Source organism: Petaurus breviceps, unplaced genomic scaffold (genome assembly GCF_028583685.1).
Source record: "Petaurus breviceps papuanus isolate PSGF00001 unplaced genomic scaffold, PetGlider_PUasm1.0 174, whole genome shotgun sequence".
Lineage (NCBI taxonomy): Eukaryota > Metazoa > Chordata > Mammalia > Diprotodontia > Petauridae > Petaurus > Petaurus breviceps.
The window spans coordinates 56,994,867-57,016,744 of record NW_027185761.1 but is presented as its reverse complement, the minus strand read 5'-3'; the positions used below and the strand labels follow the sequence as shown (position 1 = coordinate 57,016,744).

The 21,878-nt window shown below is 43.8% G+C and overlaps 2 protein-coding genes across 4 annotated transcripts in view; one reads left to right on the top strand and one right to left on the bottom strand.

Annotated features, from left to right (window-relative positions):
- Window positions 1-812: 812 nt before the first annotated feature.
- Window positions 813-18,842, top strand: KCTD6 (potassium channel tetramerization domain containing 6). 2 transcript variants are annotated; one of them, XM_069084241.1, is made up of 3 exons: window positions 813-879; window positions 15,452-15,539; window positions 17,476-18,842. In XM_069084241.1, exons 2-3 carry the CDS (start codon window positions 15,513-15,515, stop codon window positions 18,160-18,162), a joined length of 714 nt encoding a protein of 237 aa, XP_068940342.1. In that variant the 5' UTR covers window positions 813-879; window positions 15,452-15,512; the 3' UTR covers window positions 18,163-18,842. The 2 variants fall into 2 exon arrangements, with proteins under 2 accessions (XP_068940342.1, XP_068940343.1); XM_069084242.1 differs by lacking the exon at window positions 813-879 and adding an exon at window positions 1,099-1,117.
- Window positions 18,843-20,482: 1,640 nt separating this feature from the next.
- Window positions 20,483-21,878, bottom strand: part of ACOX2 (acyl-CoA oxidase 2) — a 49,873-nt gene continuing 48,477 nt past the window's right edge. For both annotated transcript variants that reach the window (XM_069084240.1, XM_069084239.1), the window contains exon 15: window positions 20,483-20,618. In XM_069084240.1, the coding sequence (XP_068940341.1) occupies window positions 20,556-20,618 (63 nt within the window). In that variant the 3' untranslated portion in view covers window positions 20,483-20,555. The remainder of the gene's footprint in view (window positions 20,619-21,878) is intronic.

Here is a 21,878-nt window from a genome sequence, read left to right as displayed (position 1 = left end):
AGCTGCTGTCCTGTCCTGACTACTGGGCAGCAAGGCCCAGGTTCGTCTCCGGCTCGGGAAGAAAAAGGGTCCGAAACGCCGGCCACGAGGAGCCTCTGGTCCCCCCTTCCTCCCTGCACGAAGCGGGGGGGGGGGGGGGGGGGCGGCGCGGGGCAGGGCAGGGGGCGCAGGGGGACTGCAGCATGCGGAGGTGGCGGATGCATATGGCACACGCACACACACACACACACTCTTACACACACCCACGCACACACACACCCGTGCACATCCCCCCTGCATACACGCGTACACACACCCGTGCACACCCCTGTGCATACACGCGTGCACACACCCGTGCACACACATACACACACCAATGCTCACACACACCCGTGCACACACCCGTGAACGCACACACCCGTGCACACACACGTGTACACACGAACACACACACATAGCACACACCCCGGGTTCCAGGCCCCGCCCCCAAGCTCCTTCCAGGCCGGCTCTGGGCTCCGGGTCTGGGTTTACGGGAGGATCGGAGGGGGCGGGGCGGGCTGCAGCGCCGCCGGGGCCCGCCAGGGGGCGCCCGAGCGCAGGCGGCCGCCTCTCCTCCCCGCCCTCCCGCTGTTTCTCGCCCGCGCGCTCCCGCGCTCCTGCGGCCGGGCCCTCGCCCCCTCCGCTGTGGCCGCGGAAGCGCGCCAGTCCGCGCCCGCGCCCGCGCCCCCGCGCCCAGCGCCCGCGCTCGCTCGGCGGCGGCTTGCGAGGCTGGAGGAGGCGGCGGCGGCGGCGGGAGCAGCGGGAGCGGCGGGAGCGGCGGCGGCGGGAGCGGCGGCGCTGTGTCCCCGGCCCAGCCCGGCCCGGCCCGCCTCCCGCCCCGGCCCGGCCCCGACTGCGGCGGTGAGTGAGGCGGGGGCTGGGGACCCGCCCCCCGCCGAGGAGGGGGTGCCCCGGGCGAGCGGGGGGGGGGGCCGGAGACCCCCGGGCCCCCCCCCCCCCGGAAAGTTGGAGGGGGCCTGGGCTCGAGGGAGAGGCCCCTCCCCCGAGCGACGTGCAGGGGGACCCTGAGAGGGGGGAGAACCCCCGCAGGAGCAGGGCGGGGGGCGGGAGACCCCCTGTGGGGGAGAGCTTCCCGAAGGTGAGGGGCCTGTGGAGGGGCGAAGGGGAGATTCTCCCCTGGCGGGAGAGGTCCCCAAAGGAGGGGGGCTTGTAGAGGAGCAGGGGCAGGAGACCCCCATGGGGGCGAGCCCCCGCAGCAGGGGCTTGTAGAGGGGCGGGGGCCAGGAGACCCCCCAGGAGACCCCTTTATGGGGGCAGGGGCTTGTAGAGGGGCGGGGGGCAGGAGACTCCCCCATAGGGGAAGGAGACCCCCTTATGGGGGAGGGGACTCGTGGGGCGAGCCCCCGAAGCAGGGGCTTGCGGAGCGCGGGCCGGCCCGGGGTCGGGTCGGAGGGTGAGATGCGGGGTGCACGCGTGCGTCCTCCGCGTTTCGGCCTGGGCTGGGAGCGGGCGGCTCGGGGAGCTCGGGCGCCCCGCTGCTGGGCGCCCCGGGGCCACAGCTCCTGCTCTCCCCTCCCAGACCCCTTCCCACTCCCCCGCGGGGGTCCCTGCGCGGGTGCCCCAGTGCGGGGAGGGGGCTGGCTGAGGGGTCCTTGGCTGCGGGTCCTTCCCCGGGCTCCCGGTGAGCCGGCTCCTAACGCGGCTGATACTGATCTTTTCCTTGGGAATCATATCCTGAAAAGACTTACAGGATGTGCAGATGTAGCCTTTTCATCCAGGACTTTTGTGGGTGTTATTTAAAAATTCTGGATACCAGATTATGGAGAATTGAGACAGTAAAGTGGGAAGTCTGTGAAGCAGGAACAAATACTGAGGCAGAGGAAAAAGATGAGAGCTCCAGATAACCCTGTCCTCCTCTCATGGGAATCCTAACGTGGTAGTGTTAGTGTCAGTGTGAGAAGCCAGGCTGCGGGATCCAGGGAAGGCAGTGTTAGAAGCCGGGCTGCGGGGTCCAGGGAAGGCAGTGTGAGAAGCCGGGCTGCGGGGTCCACGGAAGGCAGTGTTAGAAGCCGGGCTGCGGGGTCCAGGGAAGGCAGTGTTAGAAGCCGGGCTGCGGGGTCCAGGGAAGGCTGCCTTCTGCGCGGAGCCAGGCTGGTCCTTCTCTTGAGAAAAGCACTCCCAGCTCGGTGCAGCCCACCCCCCCTCCGGCCTTGCCCGTGCTGCCTTTGCACAGTCAGGGTCATTTCCAGGCTATTTAACATGACCATAATCATGGTGGGCATCAGTGGCAGCTGACATTCACATAGGCCCTGGTGGTTTTCAAGATCATTCATGTTTTCAGTGGAGTAGAACTTTGGATGAAGAGCAGGGCATCCCACATGGATGCTCCGAGGGCAGCATTGGTGCCCACCAAATGCAGAGGCCCAAAGAAAGGCCTTCAGCATGATGGTAGGTCCTGGGTAGAGGATCTCTGGGTGAGCTGGGCCAAGTCTCACAGGATGGAAAAACCCGCCCTTCTGGGCTGTGATCTGTGCTGATGGAGGGAATGGGATGGTAAGCTCTGCTGAGAGAGGAAGTGCCCACCTAGGTGAGATCATTGATAGAAGTTTTGAAGTAATAAACAGTAGTTTAAAAGATTGCACTTTAGCTAAGGTTTTTTTTTTTTCCTTTTTTTCTTAAGGTTTAGGTGACATGATAGGCAAACCTAAGCTGGGTTTAATTGCTGGGGATGAGAATGCTCTCCCCTCCTCTTCCCGACCCCCAACTCTGTCAAGCATTTGCTATAGTCACTAATTAGGCAAGCTTTGGACCACCTATTGCAAGGGAGCTTGATGGTGCCAGTAAACATTTATCAAGTGCCTCAGGGCTGCCCTTACCCACCTTCCCTTTTTCAGAGATATTAATTTTCTATCACAAATGACCACGATAGAAAAAAAAAGTTGCAGTGCGTAGTAGCTTCTCAAGAAGTAAAGGTTGGATGTTGTTAAATGAATGAATGTATAGCTAAAGGAAAGCAGCCTTTTATTTGGGGGTAGGGAGAAGGCCTGTGCTTTTTAACGTGGTTGAGAAAATTGTTCTTGGGCTAGCTAATAATTCACATGGGTACTTTTCATATTAATGCAGTAATATCAAGTCTTGGGCATCTACTGTATATACTAGGGACTGCTTCTGTGACGTGTGTAAATATAATCACGTTTTAATTGTATGAGGAAAACTTGCAATTTAAAGAAATCTGGTGACAAGACAATCATCACTTTCCTTTATCTGGAATTTTCTCACTTAGGGTTTACTTAGCATAAGTCTTCTTTTGTGGAACCACTTTTGCTGTAGCAATCCTCTTGAACTGTACATACTTCCGGGCTAGTGGGGGCCCCCCAATTTTGATAAGGCTGCCATCTGGAGGTCCTTCTGGGAGCCTTGTGGTTTCAAGGCTTTTGCAGCCCCTTAGGATAGCCTAGCTGGAGAAAACAGGGCAACTGTGTGGCTCCTTGTCCCTGTTCTGTTACCAAGATAGCTGTGGTCCCTATGTTGACTCAGGCCTTCAGCCTTTTACAGAAATTTCATGTAGTGAAGTTATGTACTACATGGAAACTTGATAAAGATAATATGGTATTTAAAAACAGAAACAAACTTCTCACTCACCCTTCCTCCCCCAAACCATTTAATCATCATTTTCATATACTCTTCAGAACTGAAAAGGAAGGAAATAGTCCTGTTTACAAAACGTATTCCCCCAGTTATCCATGTGCAGCAGGGAGGAAAGGTTGTATTTCCATTTTATTGTAGGAGAAATGGAAGTGGCCCAGTGCTGGTTAGATAGAATTAATTTCCTCACACCCATTGAGTTAGTGACGCTCGAACTTGATTCCTCTTACAAATGCCTGTTTTGCTAGACTGCCCTGTGGTGATGAAGAGCTGAAGAAAAATGATTTTAAGAATAATGTGACTTTGCAGTGGTGACTGGTGAGCCCCTGCGGCTTGGAGCCGGGAGAGATTGCAAGGGCTCCAGACCTGCGTCCAGCAGTCCTAGTGTGTGACTTCGGGTCACATCGAAGATCTTGAGATCATGATCGTGCTTGCAAGCTTTCAAGCACGGTATGAATATCTGTGGGGCAGCACAGTGATGAGGGAGTGTATGGTAGCAGGTCTCAGAGCCAGGAGGACCTGGGCTCAAGGGCTGGCTCTGACACATGGTTGTGCCTTCACCTAGCCTTGTGCCCAATAGCTCTCTGACATGAGGACACAGAGGAGGTGCTGAACTGTGTCAGGGGAAGGAGTTTCCATACCTGGGAGTTCCTTATACCAATGAAATCACAAGCCAATTCCTATTGTTATAAATATAAAATCATACCTCCACCCCCCCCCCCCCAAGATGCAGTGGCTGCTTGTGCTAGCAAATATGTTAACCTGAAGGACTCTTTAGATTTCTCTGAACTAGTTGCTATAAAAAGTATTCTACTTTTAAACTCCCACGTGGTTCCGTAACAGAGAAACTGAGTACAAAGGTAATTTTGAAGGTATGTGCAGATGTTGGAAATTTATTCTTGCCTTGTGTTTCTAAATGCCAGAAGCAGGGACTTTAGTAGAATGCCATTTTAAGTGTCAGGACATTCTATGAAGGCAGTAGTTATTGGTCTTTATTATTTATTTATTCAAGTTCTGAGATGTCTATAGAAATTTATGGATTGTTATAAAGTAACAGGGCTTTGGCCCCAGGGAATTTTTTGGTCTGAGGTCATGGCAGAGACAGTTAACCAGGGGAAAAAAAAAAGTTAAATCAGCTCTTCAGAATCATAGGACCTGGAATAAGGTTTCTGCAGCAGTAAGGAGATTTGCTTTTAGGCTGGTTCTTGAGTTGTTTAAATGCTATCAGTGTGTTGACTTGTGTAGTTGCGAGCACACCAGACACATCATGGATTTTTTTTTTAACAGTTTGCTTATAAAACTCCCATAAATTCTTAACTGAGCTGTCTCTGAATTAATTGCCTAGTGAAGTTACCTTCTCAGAATTAATGCCTTAGTCTTAATTAAACTTTGAAGCCTAGAAGTGGAAGTTTTTTCAGTATTTCTTCAGGATGGATTAACTGGTTCTTTCTACAGGTCTCAGAATTGAATTCTCAGTATGACTTTAGAACAAAGATCTTTTCAGGTGTACTGATTCAATAGGAAGGGAGCAGTCATTCTGTCTATGTGTGTCAGCACAAGGCCACTTCTGACTTTTGGAGCATTCATAGTTTTTTTTTTTTTGAGAGATTTCTTTATTAGGAAAGATTATTTTAATGGAAACTTTATGTGCTTTTTTATCATGAAGTTTTATTCCCCATTATAAGCAATTTCTCTGAACAATTAGATTTTTTTGTCATTATCTTGGTAAAACAGGCCCATGTAATTCTCATTTCAGGAGACTACTCTCTGTCCTGTGGTCATTTTATTCTGCCTTAGGCCCTCTCCTAGAGACCAAGTAGAGAGAAAAGATGGAACTAAAATCAATGATTTGCTCATTGTTAACAGCTCTGGTTGATTGTTAAAAGCTCCATTTTTAAAGACCATTGTCAGTGGTTTGGTAGAAGGAGATCAAACTGTGGAGGAAACCAGATTCTTTTGTATTATAACTGTTGATGTTCAGTCATTTCAGTTGTGTCCAACTCTCTGTGACCCCAACTGGGATTTTCTTGGTAAAGATACTGGAGAAGTTTGCCATTTCCTTCTTCAACTAGTTTAACAGATGAGGAAACTGAGGCTAACAGTTAAATGACTTGCCCAAGGTCACCTAGCTAAGTAAGTGTCTGAGGCCAGATTCAAGCCCAGGCACTCTCTGCTCTGTGGCGCCTGACTGCGCATTTCGTTTATCCATGCTTTTCATGTGACTGTCCCCCATTCCTGTAGTTCTCTCTCACCTCTGCCTCTTGCCTTCCTTTTCAAACCCCAGCTAAAATTTCACTTTCTCTAAAAATCTTTTCCCAATTTCCCCTTACTCCAGTTAATTAGTTCTTAGTTCCCTATTGATTATCTCCCATTTATCTTGTATCTTGTTTATATGTCATCCTTTGCATGTTGTCTTCCCCATTTGAATGTGAGCTCCCTGAGAGGAGGGACTTTCTTTTTGACTCTTTGTATCCCTAACACTTAGCCCAGTGCTTGGTATACAGTAAACACTTAATAAATGCTTGTTGACTTGACACAGTTAATTTTCCTATCTTCCCAGAATTAATCAGTTAGCTAACTATATAAACAGAGAGACTGATTTTCCAGTTGATCCATAATCTGTTGTCTATGATAAAAAATGATGGTCTCTCACAACCTTAGTTTGAATTTGAAAGGCCTATCAATAATTATTACTCTCTGTGGCATTTTATTTGTCCCTACAAAGGGTCTCCTCTGGTAACATAATCTTTGGCTTGTGCTTCTACCCTGATAACATCATAGTTTGGCTCTAGTCTAAAAGGGCTTCCTATGCAAGTACTTGGACTAATAAAGTACTGAATACTAGACAGGTTTTCTTTAACTTGGTAAATAATGCAAAAGACTCATATCTGAACTCATTAAAAAGTCTTGGGAGCCCAGCTTCACTCTCCTCTGGGCCTTTGCCTTCCCTGGGGATGTGTATTGACTTTCTAGACTAGAGTTCTACCTTGGGAAGACCTCCCTTGTATTTAGGGTAATTAGAGTCCAGGGACTGTCTCTCCTGGAAGGTCCCACCTTCCTTCTGGGCTGATAGTATTAATAATAACTCAGTAAATCCTTGGCATCTCCATTTGGAAAGAACTCTTTTTTGCCTTCCTAGTCTCTATCTCTGAGTGTCTCTTTTCTCTTTGTGCAGTGTCTTAGGGGAGCTTGGACTTCTTTTCAGGGTCATCCCTCTGGAAGTTCTGGTGTTATTTCCCTTAGGAAGCGCCTTCTCTTTTTATTTCTTTGTATTTCTATCTGGTGCAAGGCAGAACTGCTTCAAAAAAAGTTTTTTTTTTAAAGAAGCTACGTAGAATAATTTGAATTGGGTGAATGGGGTAGAGAGTGACTCAAATCAAGTTTTGGGATTATCTGAGTATTATAACTATAGTATTGTCTTCTATCAACATGCATAATGTATAGTCTGTAAATCTTTTGTGAATTCAAGAGCCATTTAAATAATTGCTTGATGAGGAAACTGATATCCTTAAGGATATCCTGAAATTGTTAATGAGGAAATGACTGTTAAAGAGGCCAGTTTCCTATTAAGTATCTTCAGTTCAACTCCCCTAATATTTATTAGACTGTTAGTTGTAAGGCAGTATGTCATGGTGCATAGAGGACTGGGAGTCTGGGAGACCTGGGTTCAAATTCTGCATCTGACACTTACTAGTCCAGTGACCATGGGCAAATCACTCACCTCTCAGTGCTCTAGGCAACTCTAACTTTATACATCACAGAGAAAGTGCCCATCTGGGAGCTCTTTACATCACTAAAATCACAGGTCCAGGTCCTAGTTTCTTTATATAAAAGAGAAATATATAAATAAAAATAAAGAAATATATTTATAGTTTATATAAAAATGTCTGTCTTTTGTTTTTATATCAGTCATTCCCTACCCCCTTGTAACAAAGAAAAACACATAAGCAAAACATCTGCTACAAAAACTTTGTCAGACATTGTATATAACATTCTGCCCATTAGTCCAATACTCTTAGTTTAAACTTTTTTAAAAATTAAATTGAATATTTTTCAGTTAGAAAATTTTTTCTCGTTTTCTCTACCACCCCTTCCACCTCAATAATAAAGAAAAAAAATAAAGAACAAAACCCTTGAAACAAAAATTTGAGGTCACACAAAAGTTTCTGTATTGACCATGTTTAATAATAACGTGTTGCGTTCCTTATCTTGAGTCCCTTACTCTCCATCAGTTGGGTAGCTTTCTTCATCACTGATCCTTTGGAATCATGGTTGGTCATTGCTTTGAACAGAGATCTTAAGTCTTTTCAAGTTGGTCTTTACGATGATGTTGTTATTGTATAACTTGTTCTGGTTTTGCTCACTTCATTCTGCATCAGTTTATATAAGCCTTCTCAGTTTTCCCTTTGTTACTTCTTATAGTATAACAGCATTCCGTTATGTTTATAGACCACAATTTGTTCAGTCATTCCCCTCTTGATGGGCACCCCTTTAGTTTCCAGTCCTTTGCCACCCGATCCTTTTCTTCTATCTTTGATTTCTCTGTGATCTAGGCCTAGTGGAGTTATAAGCTGGGTCATTCCAAGTTACTTTCCAGAGTAGCTAGACCAATATACAATTTTACCTACAGTGCAACAGTATGCCTGATTTCATATGTTACCACTAACAGTTGTCATTTCACTTTTTTGTCACCTTGGTGCCATTTCTTTTTCAGAGATACTGGATGTAAATATTTTTAACAATTGGCAATTTACTTTCGTATCATAGATTCTTGTGCAAAAGCTTTTCAGTTTATGTAATGGAAATAATCTATTTATTGTTTGTGGTTATTTCTATTCCAGGTCTGAGTTAACACACTCTTCTTCAACTATACTTGTAAAAGGCACTGCCTTTGGGTTTCTTCCATTGTTTTTAAAATGATGTGACCTTTTCTATTTAGGTTGAATATCCGTTTGGAACTTAGTGTGTTATCTTGTTAAGGTACTTGCCTAAACTTATTTATTTATTGCCAAATTGCTTTCTCATTTTCCCAGCAGCTTTTGTTGAATGGAGAGTATTTGCCATAAGTTTATGGTTATGTCTATGTTCATAGGGTTATTTGCACAGTGTACTACAGAGTTTGATTGTTTTGATTCTAACTTTTCTATTTCTAAATCATTACCAAGTAGTTTTGATAATTACTGCTTTATCATACAATTTGAGATCATTCTTTTTTTATGATTTTCCTTGAAATTCTAGACCTTGTTTCTCTTTATTTTATTTTATTTTTTAAAGCAATTGGGGTTAAGTAACTTGCTCAAGGTTACACGGCCAGTTATTTGTGGGTGTGGTGCTGAGTATCTGAGCCCGGATTTGATCCAGGTCATCCCAACACTGGAGCTGGTGTTACTTGCTGAGCCACCTGGCCACCCCTAAGCAATTGGGGTTAAGTAACTTGCTCAAGGTTACACGGCCAGTTATTTGTGGGTGTGGTGCTAAGTATCTGAGCCCGGATTTGATCCAGGTCATCCCAACACTGGAGCTGGTGTTACTTGCTGAGCCACCTGGCCACCCCTAAGCAATTGGGGTTAAGTAACTTGCTCAAGGTTACACGGCCAGGTGTTTCTGGGTGGGTGCTAAGTGTCTGAGCCCGGATTTGATCCGAGGTCATCCTGACACTGGGGCCAGTGCTCTTACTTGCTGTGCTACCTGGCTGCCCCCCCCTTTTCCTTTTGTTTCTCTAAATGGATTTTAAGCCACTATTTTGTCTAGCTTTATAATATAATACCTTGGCAGTTTGATATAGTGTTAAACCTATGAAGTAACCTGCCATAATGTTTATTTAATTTATTCTCTCACCTTTTAAAAAATATTTTGCAGATATATTTATATAATCTTGAGTGTGTATTTTAGTATATTGATTCCCAGGTAGATTGGATGTTTTGAATGAAATTTTTTCCAATTTTATCCTGGTTTTTGTTATTGCTAATATAAATGCTGATTAATTTTTGGACCTAATTTGTATGTTGCCACTTTATCAGGACTATTGATTGTTTTCCTTTGCTGATGATGTGAAAATTTCCAAATAAGTTATCATGTTGTCTGTAAATAGGGTTAAGTTATAAATCAATGTGGTGGTTATTATTATTATTTTTTAAAGAGGGAACTGGGAACAAACCAGTGGCTTAAGAAATAGTGAAGACAGAATGTATGATTTGTGACTAGCTGGCAGAGGATACTGGAGAGGGGGTGGGCTCAAGAATTCAAGCATAGGAGTTGACTTCGGCAGGAGTGACCATCCTTTACTCAGAGACTGGACCACAAGAGGAGAGAATGGGGGCTGAGGAAGAGAAGTTTTGAGATATAGAGCAGTGGAGAAGAGGGAGCTCATGATAGGTGGCCCTTATTTTTAATATACTGTTTCTTTTTGGGTACTTGAGGGGAAGTATAGCCTATAGTACTATACTAAACTATAGGGGACTTGAGAGGGAAGAGAAGGGAGCATGATAGAGACAACTGGGGAAGAATCCAAGAGTTACTATGCCACAGTGAGGGCCTGCGTCCACTTAGCTAAAATATGTTTGTAACGTATCTTTTCAACACACTTGTTTTGATGTCATCCTGCCGTGTTCCACTGGAGTTGAGTAGGAGCAGAGAAGATGGCTTCTATGGGTAAATCTAGGGTTGGGGTTTGTCAAGAAAAGACAAGGGATTCCGAAGTTGAACTGGTTAACCATAGGGTCAGAATTATGGAAGGAGGAAAGGAAGGACAGAGGATGAGTGATGGATTGGGAGAACTGGGAAAGGTGGAGGGACCAGAGGTCATACAGAGTGTGGGTGAACAAGAGGTATGGGAGGGATGTGGCAGAAGAAAAGATGGATGGGTAGGATTTTATGCTCCAAGAGTAGTTTTAGAGTTCAGGATCGTGGAGTCATGGGTGATAAGATTTTTTATCGCCCTTGTGACTGAGATGGAGTGAAAAAATGTGTGTTAAGAAGGTTGGTGACCTGAGAGTGTTTGAGGGGAATATTAGTATGTATATTGAAGACTTGCGTATAAGGGCAGGGGTAGGGATACAGAGGAATATTGTGAGCCAGGTCCTGAGCTCCTTGTGAAAGAAAGGAGAGAGATCCGAAGGTTGGTAGAAGACTGTCACAAGGACCTGGGCCCGATGACATGGATGGGGAATTGTACCTCAGTGGAAGAATGTATGCCACTTCTCCTTCCTCTTCTCCTAGTCCATGAGGAGTCAGGAGAAAAGAAAGTCCCCCAAAAGCAGGGAGGCGGAAGCCACGTTTCATGAGTCCAGGATGATTGAAGTAGAGATAGATGAAGGGATGTGGGAGGAAGAACAGTTTGTAAACAATAAAGTTGGGATCCCAAAGGCCTGGGTGTCATGAAAGGGCCGATTAGAGGATGTAGACCTGGAGGGGACAGGACTGAGACTATGGGGAGTGGTAGCTGGGGCAAGGATTTCCACATCAGCAGCTGAGTCATAGGGCTATGGAGAGCAGGAAGCAGGAGGCTGCCACCTATAAAATGGGAGAAAGAGCAGTTGTTTAGACCTGCCTCTCCACTGAAACAAAAGGAAAAACAAAACCCTTGTACCAAGTATGCCACATTGCCACTGTCCAAAACTGTGTTTTCCTCTGTGTCTTGAGTCCACCCCTCTCTGTCAGAAGGTGGTCAGCCGGCAAGCTCCATCATTGGTCCCTTGGAATCATGGTTGGTGATTACATTGATCCAAGTTTTAAGCCTTTAAATGTTCCTTGTCTTTGTGATGTTATTCTATGGGTTCTCCAGGGACCACTTTCCAGGGTCCTCTGATGACTTAAGCCTGTCTGTGTGTGAGGTTGTGGTCAAACTTCTGTAGTCATCACTCCAGGCATCAGGGAATGGGCAGATTTGTGTAGATGGAAGGTCAGTAAATATTTGGAGTGGGAGTCTCCTGGTTAGACTGAACTCAAGCTGCAGCCTTATCCCAGGGTAGAGGAGGATAAAGCACAGCCACAAGACCACCATCCCCAGCTGTGAATGGAGGAAGCTCACCAAGAGTGTGTGCCAGTGGCTAGGGCCCCAGCCTTGGAGTCGAGAGCACCCAGCCTTAACGTTTGTTCTGGACACTGGGAGGCTGTGTGGTCCTGGGTACTTCACTGCTGGCTTTCACCTCTGTCATCACCTTCATCATGCACTTCCCAGGATAAACTCAGCACCAAGAAACTCATCCTCACAGTCGTTGCTTCTGCCCCTCTGCTTGGCTTCTCCTATAGCCTGCCTTCAGAGAGGGCTCAAAATGGCAGGCATCTCCTGCCCATGCTGCCAGTACCCCCGGCACTCCTCCCCCCTAGTCAGCTTCCTTTTTGTACTGTCTTCCCCCATTAGATTGGAGGTTTCTTGAGGTCAGGGACTGCCTTTTTCTTCTTTGTAGTCCTAGCATTTGGCATGGTTGGTGTTTAGTTGCCATTTATTGCATTTTATACATAACCTTTTCCGGATCGAGGTTTTTTTGTCTTTTTTTTTCATCCATAAAATAGGGAACAATAGTACCAACTTCCCAGAATTATGAGACTCAAATGAGATAATGTCTGTGAAGGGGCAGGACCTAAGCTGCTCCCAAATCGGGTGTCATTCTTATTCCTTTTACTTATTGTTAGTAGTACTTAGGGTGGTCTGAGGCTTCTGGTGGCTGGAGCTGTGTGAGCCCCCTTTGGCCGGGGGCCCTCCTTGCTCTCAACTTCAGAGGCTTAGGATCTTTGTATCCAGACACTGGTAGATGAGCTGAGTGTGTAGCTCCCTAGGGATCATACTGAACTCACTCTGGGGGCCAGCTTTATGTGGAGGAAGCCTTTCCAGGCTTTTAATCCCTGGAAATAAACAATCTCTTCCCCTCATCCCCATTACTTTGGAGCCCCAGACTCGGGATCTTGTATTTCATTAGCATATAATTTGCATATTCAGAAATAAAATGGTCAAAGAGATCTGGATTCCAAATACCAAAGGAGATCTTGTTCTCCACAAAGACCAGAAGGTAGAGTTGAAGCAGGTTATGCTGTTGCAGTGTTTCTAGTACTTGCCAGAAAGGAAAATTGTCTTAATCCAGGCCTCTTGAATAAATATAAAGGTCCGAATTTCCAGGTACATGATGAATATAGTTCCCAGGAAAGCAGATGCCTTTAGTAAGTTGCTGTAATATTTTACTTAGAAGCAGTTGGGCCAGCACTAACATTAACCTTGCCATGTTGGGTTTTGTGCATCTCTTTGGCAGAAGTTTGGGGGGACTTGGAGGTGCTTTTTGTCAGCTAAGTGCCCTCATCAGTTATGAACTTAGGAGTTTCAGAGCAACCCTGTAACTGAATGTTGGTGTTTGCCATGACGCAGATGGAAGCTACTCTGTCTGGTTTTATTTTATAACCACCCGAGAGTTTATCTTGTTTTGATTTAGCAATAAAAAGTGGTTCCTAAGAACACAGATCTTCCATATCAGATAGAATATTTATGCTCTCTGTTCCTCCTTTATTTTTTCCTCCTGTTTCACTTTGTGGATTTGATAATCATGGGCTGTAGTTCTTCACATCACTTATGACAAAGAATTGTGGCCATCAGTCCCTGCCAGTGACCTGCTGCTGATGTGCCTGCTAAGAAGGCCTGGGGTGGGGAGGAGTTTATAGTTTGAGTGACCAACACTGTCAGGATTTTCTGAGTCCTGACTTCAAACATTGTGCTTGCTTGTTCCCATTAGGAAATTGACCCAAGAAATACTTTGTCAAGCAACAGAGCCTGACTTTTTTGTTTGGACGGTATGGTTACCATGGCCGCACGTGGACCCCCTAGGCTCGTATTTCTTGAGTATTGTTTTTCTAGAGCAAGCATCAGAAGGTGATGTGCAGAGAAAGGTTCGAAAGGTGGGGGTGTGATTGAGCCCAAAGCCCAGGCAGACGGCTAGGCTTTAGGGTAAGGGTGACTACACCAGGCTTTAAGACTTCTGCCATTCTCTCCTTTTTAACAGAAAACATCAGGGTAGTGATGTTTGCCTGTCTCACAAAGCCGTGGTAGGGATAAGATAAAATTATTCAAAACTGCCAAGGACTCCACAGATGTGAGGTGCCACCATGGACTGTCCCACCCTGACTTCAGGCCATTAAGGAATCCTTTGGGTGGTAGGAGAATGCACAAAGGTACCAGTTGCCTAGTGATAATTTTTGGATGACTTTAATTCATTTTACTAATCTGTCTCATTGTAGAGACTGAAGTGATTGCTGTTGTTTATCTAAGAAAAATTGGCTATCTTTTTTTTGGGCCCATTTGCTCCAGCTTACTGTTTGTAGAAATACCGATGACAGAAATGATGAGACTGGGATGTTTAGTGTTCCGTTAGAAAGGCATGAAGATTTTTTTCCCCCACAAGTCCTTAACGTCACGCTTTCTCCTTTGAGGTGGGGGCGACGTTAGGTAATGTTATTGCTAAACCCTCAGTGAACCTTGGAAGTGCAGAGACCTAGCCTCAGAGATGTGGCGGAGCTGGCCGTTGGTTCCAGTTTTCCCATTAGGCAGAGCCTTTGCTGGCCCTCTCTGGATCCAGCTGCTGAGGACCGAGCACGACCACAAAGAATGACTCCCCTTCTGACGGCTCCACACTTCACTTGGTTGTTTGCTTTGAAGAAATTGCAAGGTGGGGAAGTAGATGTTTTAGGCTCTGATTTCAGTCCCTGCTGGGCTATGCAAATGTTCTCTACATGCCTGAGTGACCTTTTGAAAAAGAGCCTTTGTGATCTCCTGTAGCCAGGGCCTGTTTTGGGAATTGTGGGCCAGATCCCGCTAAAGTGGGTCTGTTGAAGGACTCGGGAGAACAGCAAAGTCTTTACCTGTCGGAAGGGAAATAAGTCTAGCTTTCTCCTTGCATTTGCTGGAATGTGACACTGCTTGGCAGTTTTCTTTATAGGTTGATCGAGGAATGAAGTGTGACTGAGTAGTAGACTGAGGCAATCCCCAGAGCTGGGACCATTTGCTTAGAGGCTTCAGGATAGCTAATACAAGGAAGTGAGCTCCATGTAAACCCAGATGTGTATGTGGTACCGGATGGGTACAGAGCTGCTGGACTGATTTTCAGGTTAAGGTTCTGAGATTCTCTTTGTCTCTATTACACAGTTGTGAGTTGGTTTAAAATTTTTTTCTGTAGCATTAAAGTTTATAGTAAAATATTTTAGAAACCAACATTTGCTTAAATTTTTTAGTGAATAGGTTTTAAAAGTAGAATCACTTGAAAAGTTGATAAGGGAGAGAGAACTAATTTGCACCATTTTTGTTGTTTTTACTCCTTATGTTGGTGGGGAGGGAGGGTTTTATTTTTCCCTTTTCATAAATGACCTTCCTGATACAGGGTCATCAGATTTGAATCAAGATGAAGTCACACAATGATTTCTTTGTAAAAATTCTGAAAACTGTATTTCACAGAAGGTAGACAGACAACTATTTATTGATGAGCATACAGCATTAGAACTCCCGGTTTTACGTGTTACGGTTTTCCTCCTTTCCTAACTGAAATAATTCTTTTTCTTTGTGAGCATGTCAGCCATGCAGATCAATCACTTATTATTTAGTCAAAATGGAATGCATAGGACAGTCTAAGAATTAATTATTTGTTGTCCCCAGAGACTGTGGTCCTTGAGGTAAGGAGAGAGGATGTTGGAAGGTCTTTGAAAATACTATACAGTATGAACCTTTGTTTGGTGGCAGGTTGGGAGATAAATACAAACCATGCGTGGTGTGTGATGTTTAGGCTTCTGTTAGAAGGGTATGACTATTGTTTTTCTGTAAGTCCTTAACATTCTCTTTTCTCCTCTGGGCTAGGTGATATTGTTACTGAGCCCTCAGTGAAACTTGGAAGTGCAGAGACCAAGCATCGGAGCAGATGGATAATGGAGACTGGGCCTATATGGTGAGTGCAATGTCCCGAGGCTCTGTGTAGGCTGCAGTGTGGAGCAGAATGACTTTTATTTTTCTTAACTGCCCACGCGGGCCCTTTAATATGAATTTTAAAAACAAATAAGTTATAAATTGATAGATGTAACCTGTAAATCAGAATAATCTTGACCATGACATTTGTTACGTTCTGTTATGTTTGAGGTGGTGTAATACATTTAGTAGTTTTGTTATGTATTCACTTCCAATACAAATAAGTGTCTCTTTTAAATGCTAAAGTTTAATAGTGGCCAATGAAATCAGATTATGAAATTTAAAGTTTTGCTCTTAAAATTTTGTTTTCTTCATTGAGCTCTAATTGCCTTGAAGTGATGCTTACGGAGAACATTTATCCATTAATTTTGCAGTTATGGAATTTAGTGAATCAGTGCCACCACCGTTAATGTAAGCCTTTTCCCCAAAAAGAACCACAGCAAATGTAAGATTATTTTTTGTGTTTTTTCTACCTTTGGTTAGGAAGTCATTTTCTCATTAAATCCTGATCTCTTATTGGTATGGGATAGTAAGACTGAAGGTTCATGATAGTTTGGAGAAGATGCTTCTTCTCAAAATTAAAGACAAGATGATGGATTCACATTACAAATATCAGCAAACTGTCAGGATATGGAACCTCAAAAATAGCATTGTCTTCCTGCATATATCAGGGTTCTGTGGTTAGGATGTAGGGATGAGGCAACAGCATTTGGCTTACTTATTAATACAGATCATTTGTTGCATAGAAAACATGCTAGTAAATTTGCCTATATTTTGGTCTTAGCACAATTTTTAGGTTTTTTTTGGGGGGGACTCACTTTTCTTTTTGTTCAGTAACATGATTTCGTTGATTTAGAGTAGTTCCTTTTCAGTTCCTCTGCCATAGAGGTTAATAACGTGGCAGTCAGAGTTTCTCAGGCTTTTCTATCACTCAGTAAAGACTGCAGTAGAGCTTGGGTCATGCCATGTACTTGGAGACACAGAAATAGGGTGGCCCATCGAGCAGCCTGTAGGGCAGATGCTGCCCCCTGAGCCGTCTGCCCTGGCGTTGTATGTGGTCATAGAGGCACATCGTTTTAAATGCAGAGTTTTTGTTTTTAGAGTGTCTAACTTTCAAGAGGCTGAAGCTTTTTGATTCTTACCGACTCTAGTTTGGATAGGATTTTTTTTAAGTGAGACTATAATTGTAGCAAATATCTGTCTTTCTAGATTGCAATATTTATCTTTCTAATTTTGGCATCCCTGAGGCAGCTGGTGGTGCAGTGAGCAGAGCAGTGGGACTGCAGTCAGGAAGATCTGAGTTCAGATTTAGTCTCAGACACTGTCAGTATGACCTTGGGCAAGACCCTTAACATCTGTTTGCCTCAGTTTCCTCAACTGTAAAATGGGGATAATAATAGCACCTACCTCTCAAGGTTTTTGTGAGGACCAAATGAGATAATATTTGTAAACTTGTTAGCACAATGCCTGGTGTACAGTAAATGCTGTGTAAATGTTAGTTATTTTATTATTTCATTTTTGGCTGCTTTCAATAAAAATAGACATTTATATAAGATTGAATTTCAAATATACTGTATTTTAAACTACATTAATCCTTTTTGGTAGCATACTCCATGGAAAACTATTCCCTTTGGTTTTGGCAAAAATTGTACATATCTGGAAGCAATATAGTACATAATTCCTTATTTTCAGAGTTAGGCTTTGGAAAACATACCTTTCAATCTGGGCGATTTCTTTTTTATTCTGTTGAAGGAGGCCCTTAGCTTTAGCGGTAATATCATACCCCTTGCATTTGGTCCCTTATGGCCATGATTTGTCATTGAAAGGGGTAAGCCTAATTTCCTGTGTGCTGCTGGTGTCTGACAGTACAAGCCGGATCCCCCTCTGCACCTGAGTCACGCTGTCTGTTGTGTTTTCAGATGACTGATCCAGTCACACTAAATGTCGGGGGCCACTTGTACACAACCTCCCTCACCACGCTGACGAGGTACCCCGACTCCATGCTGGGAGCCATGTTTGGAGGGGACTTCCCCACTGCCAGAGACTCTCAGGGCAACTACTTCATTGACCGGGACGGACCCCTTTTCCGATACGTCCTCAACTTCTTAAGGACTTCAGAACTGACTCTGCCTCTGGACTTTAAGGAGTTTGATCTGCTTCGGAAAGAAGCCGACTTCTACCAGATCGAGCCCCTGATTCAGTGTCTCAACGACCCGAAGCCCCTGTATCCCATGGATACTTTTGAAGAAGTCGTCGAGCTGTCCAGCACCCGTAAGCTCTCCAAGTATTCCAACCCTGTGGCGGTCATCATCACCCAGCTGACCATCACCACCAAGGTCCACCCTCTGCTGGAGGGCATCTCCAACTACTTCACCAAATGGAACAAGCACATGATGGACACCAGAGACTGCCAAGTGTCCTTCACCTTCGGCCCCTGCGATTACCACCAGGAGGTCTCTCTGCGTGTCCATCTCATGGAGTACATCACGAAGCAAGGCTTCACGATCCGCAACACGCGGGTGCATCACATGAGTGAGCGGGCCAATGAGAACACTGTGGAGCACAACTGGACTTTCTGTCGCTTGGCCCGCAAGACAGATGACTGAGCAGGAGAAACTGGTGGACCTGGCTCACAGGTGACAGGTTAAAAAAATCACCCTGGCGGGCTTACAAAAATCTGTATTTATTTAAAAGATGTGAGGACTGGAAAAGAAATTTGTGCTTATCAGAACTTCTCTCCCCTCCTCCCCTTTTGTCCCATTCACACCGAGTATGCATGTGCCTGTTCAGATTCTCAAGATACCTTTTTTATAAAAAGAATTCTGAAAATCATTATGGTCTATAATCTACCTGTTAACAGAACTTTTTCTATTACAGTGCTAAAATCATTACTGTTTAAATGGTTCCTAATGCAACTACAAGGCTAAAAACACTGGAAATGGAAGCATTAGCAGGGTCCTTCTGATGCCTTTGATGAGGCCCTCCCTAGTTTCCAGGCCAATAAACAGTGTTGGGATATGAAAAGAAGCCCTGCTCCAAACGGTTTAAAGTCCTTGTTAAGTCCTGCTTTTTCTAGCTAGGACAACATTTCTTTCTATGCATATAAATCAAGCAACCAAATAAATATCTGTAGCCATGGAAATGTCGGACTAGAAATATTTATATTGGATTTTGAACACAAAATGTCCCCATGGTAGAAGTCTTACTTTTTATGCCCGGTGCAATATGATTCCCAAGTGTACTGCCTGCCCAAAAGAAGCTAATAAAAAAAAAGCGAAATATGGAATTTAGGATTGGATTCATTAATTATTGCTGGTGCCATGCCGGTGTGAGAGCATACACTTTTTTTTCTTAAAAACGTTTCAGTGTGATATTTTGGAGAGGTTATCGGTAGAACTTCCCATGGCAGTGTAATGATCACAGTGTTAAGATAGTAACATTTAGAAGACATGGAATCTCCCTGGATGTCTAAAATGCACATGTTAGAACAGTTTCATTTCATAATATCCAGTTCCTTTTAGCCCAAGCGTGTGCTCTAGCACAGCCCCCACTCCATACGTCCTTGATATCCAGGTTTTTTAGCTCACTAGTCTCTTTTTGTTGCCTGTGTGCTAGGCGCAGGAATTTGCTAAAAAAAAAAAAATGGACCCAGCTCAGCAAAACCAAAGCCTCTGTGGTGCTTGCGATTCCACCCCCTCCCCATTTATTTATTTTATTTTTAACTTATGGAATAAAACGAGCATTTCCATATGGTGCTTGAGATAAAAAAATTTTAATTCTTCCGATGTGAATGCAAATAACCTCACCACAATGAAAAAAGTACAACCGTTTCTCTTCCATTGTCATGTTTTATTTTATACGACTTTTATTTGGTTCTGTTTCCTGCAGCAAAAAGGATTAGCTATGATAGCTACAATTTGCTGATTGCTAGAATTCAGGCTGCTGACATTTCTTGCATGGGAAGATTGTTTCAGAGCCTCATACCCTGGGTCAGAGTACTGAGGTTAAGTCCTTCCACCTCTGGCTCTCCAAGTCCTTCTGGCAGGCTGTCTCATTTTACTGATGTAATAAATGTCCATTCCAGGGCTAACAAACGAAAGGACCATAGTAGGGAAACCTGGAACCTCAGCCAGCAGGGACAGAATGGCAGAATTTTCCTGTGAAATTTCTTTATCTGGTTTACTAAATGGCCAGGTTCCTTTATTATAAATAGAATTTTTACAAAACCTCAGCAAGAGGACAATTATACCGATTTGGGTGGCCGTAAATTGAGTGCAACAGAGTTGTAAAATCAGACTGTTTCCTTTCTGTAAACTTCTTGTCACCTTGTTAAGTTGTGGAAAACCCCCCAGTTTAGGGAGGTCTGTCACTGTGAGAGGCTTTTGGAGTATGGGAAGAGGCAGAAGACCCATTGAATCCAGCTTAAGAAACATTTTAAACTCACGATGAAACATTCTCCACATTTTTTTTTTCTTTATTTACAGTCACACGGTTGAGTTGAAAGCCTGGAAACTAAAGTCATTTTCTTTCAGATTTTTGAATGATTAATACATTGTTCCATTTAGTCATCTAACAGCTAAATGTTTAGATGGATTAGTTGCAAACTTGAGTTGGTAATTTATTAATTTGGTTTGTGGTAGGGATATTCCATAAGAAAATGGTGTTTATAGTAGAGACAATCTAGTACTTTGATTGTGAAAAATCATTATTGCCCTTCAAAAGATTAGGCTGATTTGATTATTAGCTCCTGCTTGTATCCATAGGTTTCTTTTTGTGAAATTAAGAAGTTTGTCAAGAACTAGGCACTTGATAAGGAAAGGTTTATTTTTTCACAGAATATGTAGAACCACACTGCCGAAGGCACCCATCTAATGGATAACGATTTGCTTGGCTTTTCCTCAATGTAAGCACCCTGGATTTCCCTTTATCACAGTATAAATTTAGAGGGTGATTTCGTTCTGCTTCTTGAATGTAAAATACAGTTCGTAGTTGACAGATCTTATAATTTTGATTGGTTACTTTTTAAGAATGACCTCAGGTATTTCTCATAGGCAGGATTCCCCTGTTTGGAGAAAGAAAGAGAGATTAAAATGACTGTTTCAGCAAGGATTAATGTCACTTTTTTTATTCATAGCCAACTCTACATTGGAAAGATTCCATAAGATTCTTAATTTTAATTTTTTTAAAAGAATTCAGGCTGTGTGAACTTATGGAGAAACATTTTTCCAAGTTCAGCCTCCTTTTTTTTTTTTTTTTTTTTTGGCCAGTGTAGATTTCTTATTGTGGGTTACACAGGGCCAGTTGCAAAGTATAGTTCAGTCTTTGGTCTTAAAGTTCTAACTCAGTAAACATTTATCAAGTGAGGGCACCATGCTCAGTGCAGAGAAGATGAGGATAAAAGCATCCACATTTTGGGAGCTCATGAATACACATGTCTTTCTGCATAAGGTTCTTTGAAACTGAGGAAGAAAAATATTCTCTGTCCTCAGGGACTAGACAAGTTTCCCTATTCACCTGAGCTGCTTGCTTTTATAGCAGCAAAGGTTAAAGATGCTAGATGTGTCAGGTATAGTGGGAAAGACCTGCTTCTAATTTCAGAACCCAGACCTCTGCTTTGCCCCATTTTATGCCCTTCCTCTCCTTTCCAATGCAGCAGAATGGACCAAGTGGAAAGAGCCATCCTTTATGCCTCTTTTAGTCCAATGTAGGCTTCAGAATGATCAGAATAAGACATTTAAAAAATAAATTGGCGTGGAAAAATATTGCTAGGCCTTTTAAAGCCACATTCCACAATTAGTGCTGAAGTAGGCCAGCATCAGGCAATGAGTCCAGCAGGTTCAAAGCTTAGCCCCAACAAGCAGATAGCCTTGGGATGAAGCCTGGGATAGTTTGGATTCTCACCATTTAAAAAATACATACATACATATATACATATATATGTATATACACAGAAATCACAAAAATTTTCATTTCATGGATCCCAAATATATATATGTGTATACATACACACACACATAATATAATATGCATATTTGGGATTCATGAAATGAAGATTTTCCTAATATCTAGAGCTGCCTCAAATGGAATGGACTACCTTGGGGAAGTATGAGCTCCTTGTTCCTGGAGGTCTTCAGGTAGAGTCTGGATGAATACTTGGGGATATTGTATTAGGGATTTCTGATCAGTTATGGGTCAAACCAAATGATCTCTGAGGTTCCTTTCCACTGGTGACTTTTTTTTTAAAAGACCTTTTTTAAAAACACGTTATATTGTATCTAAAAGTATAATTGTGTTTCATGTGAAATTTTCTCTCCCCTCTCCC

Excerpts from the sequence above, each read along its gene's own strand:
- KCTD6 (XM_069084241.1), top strand. The coding sequence starts at position 15,513 with ATGGATAATGGAGACTGGGCCTATATG. Across the intron at positions 15,540-17,475 it reads ATGGAGACTGGGCCTATATG|ATGACTGATCCAGTCACACT; the intron begins GTGAGTGCAATG and ends TTGTGTTTTCAG.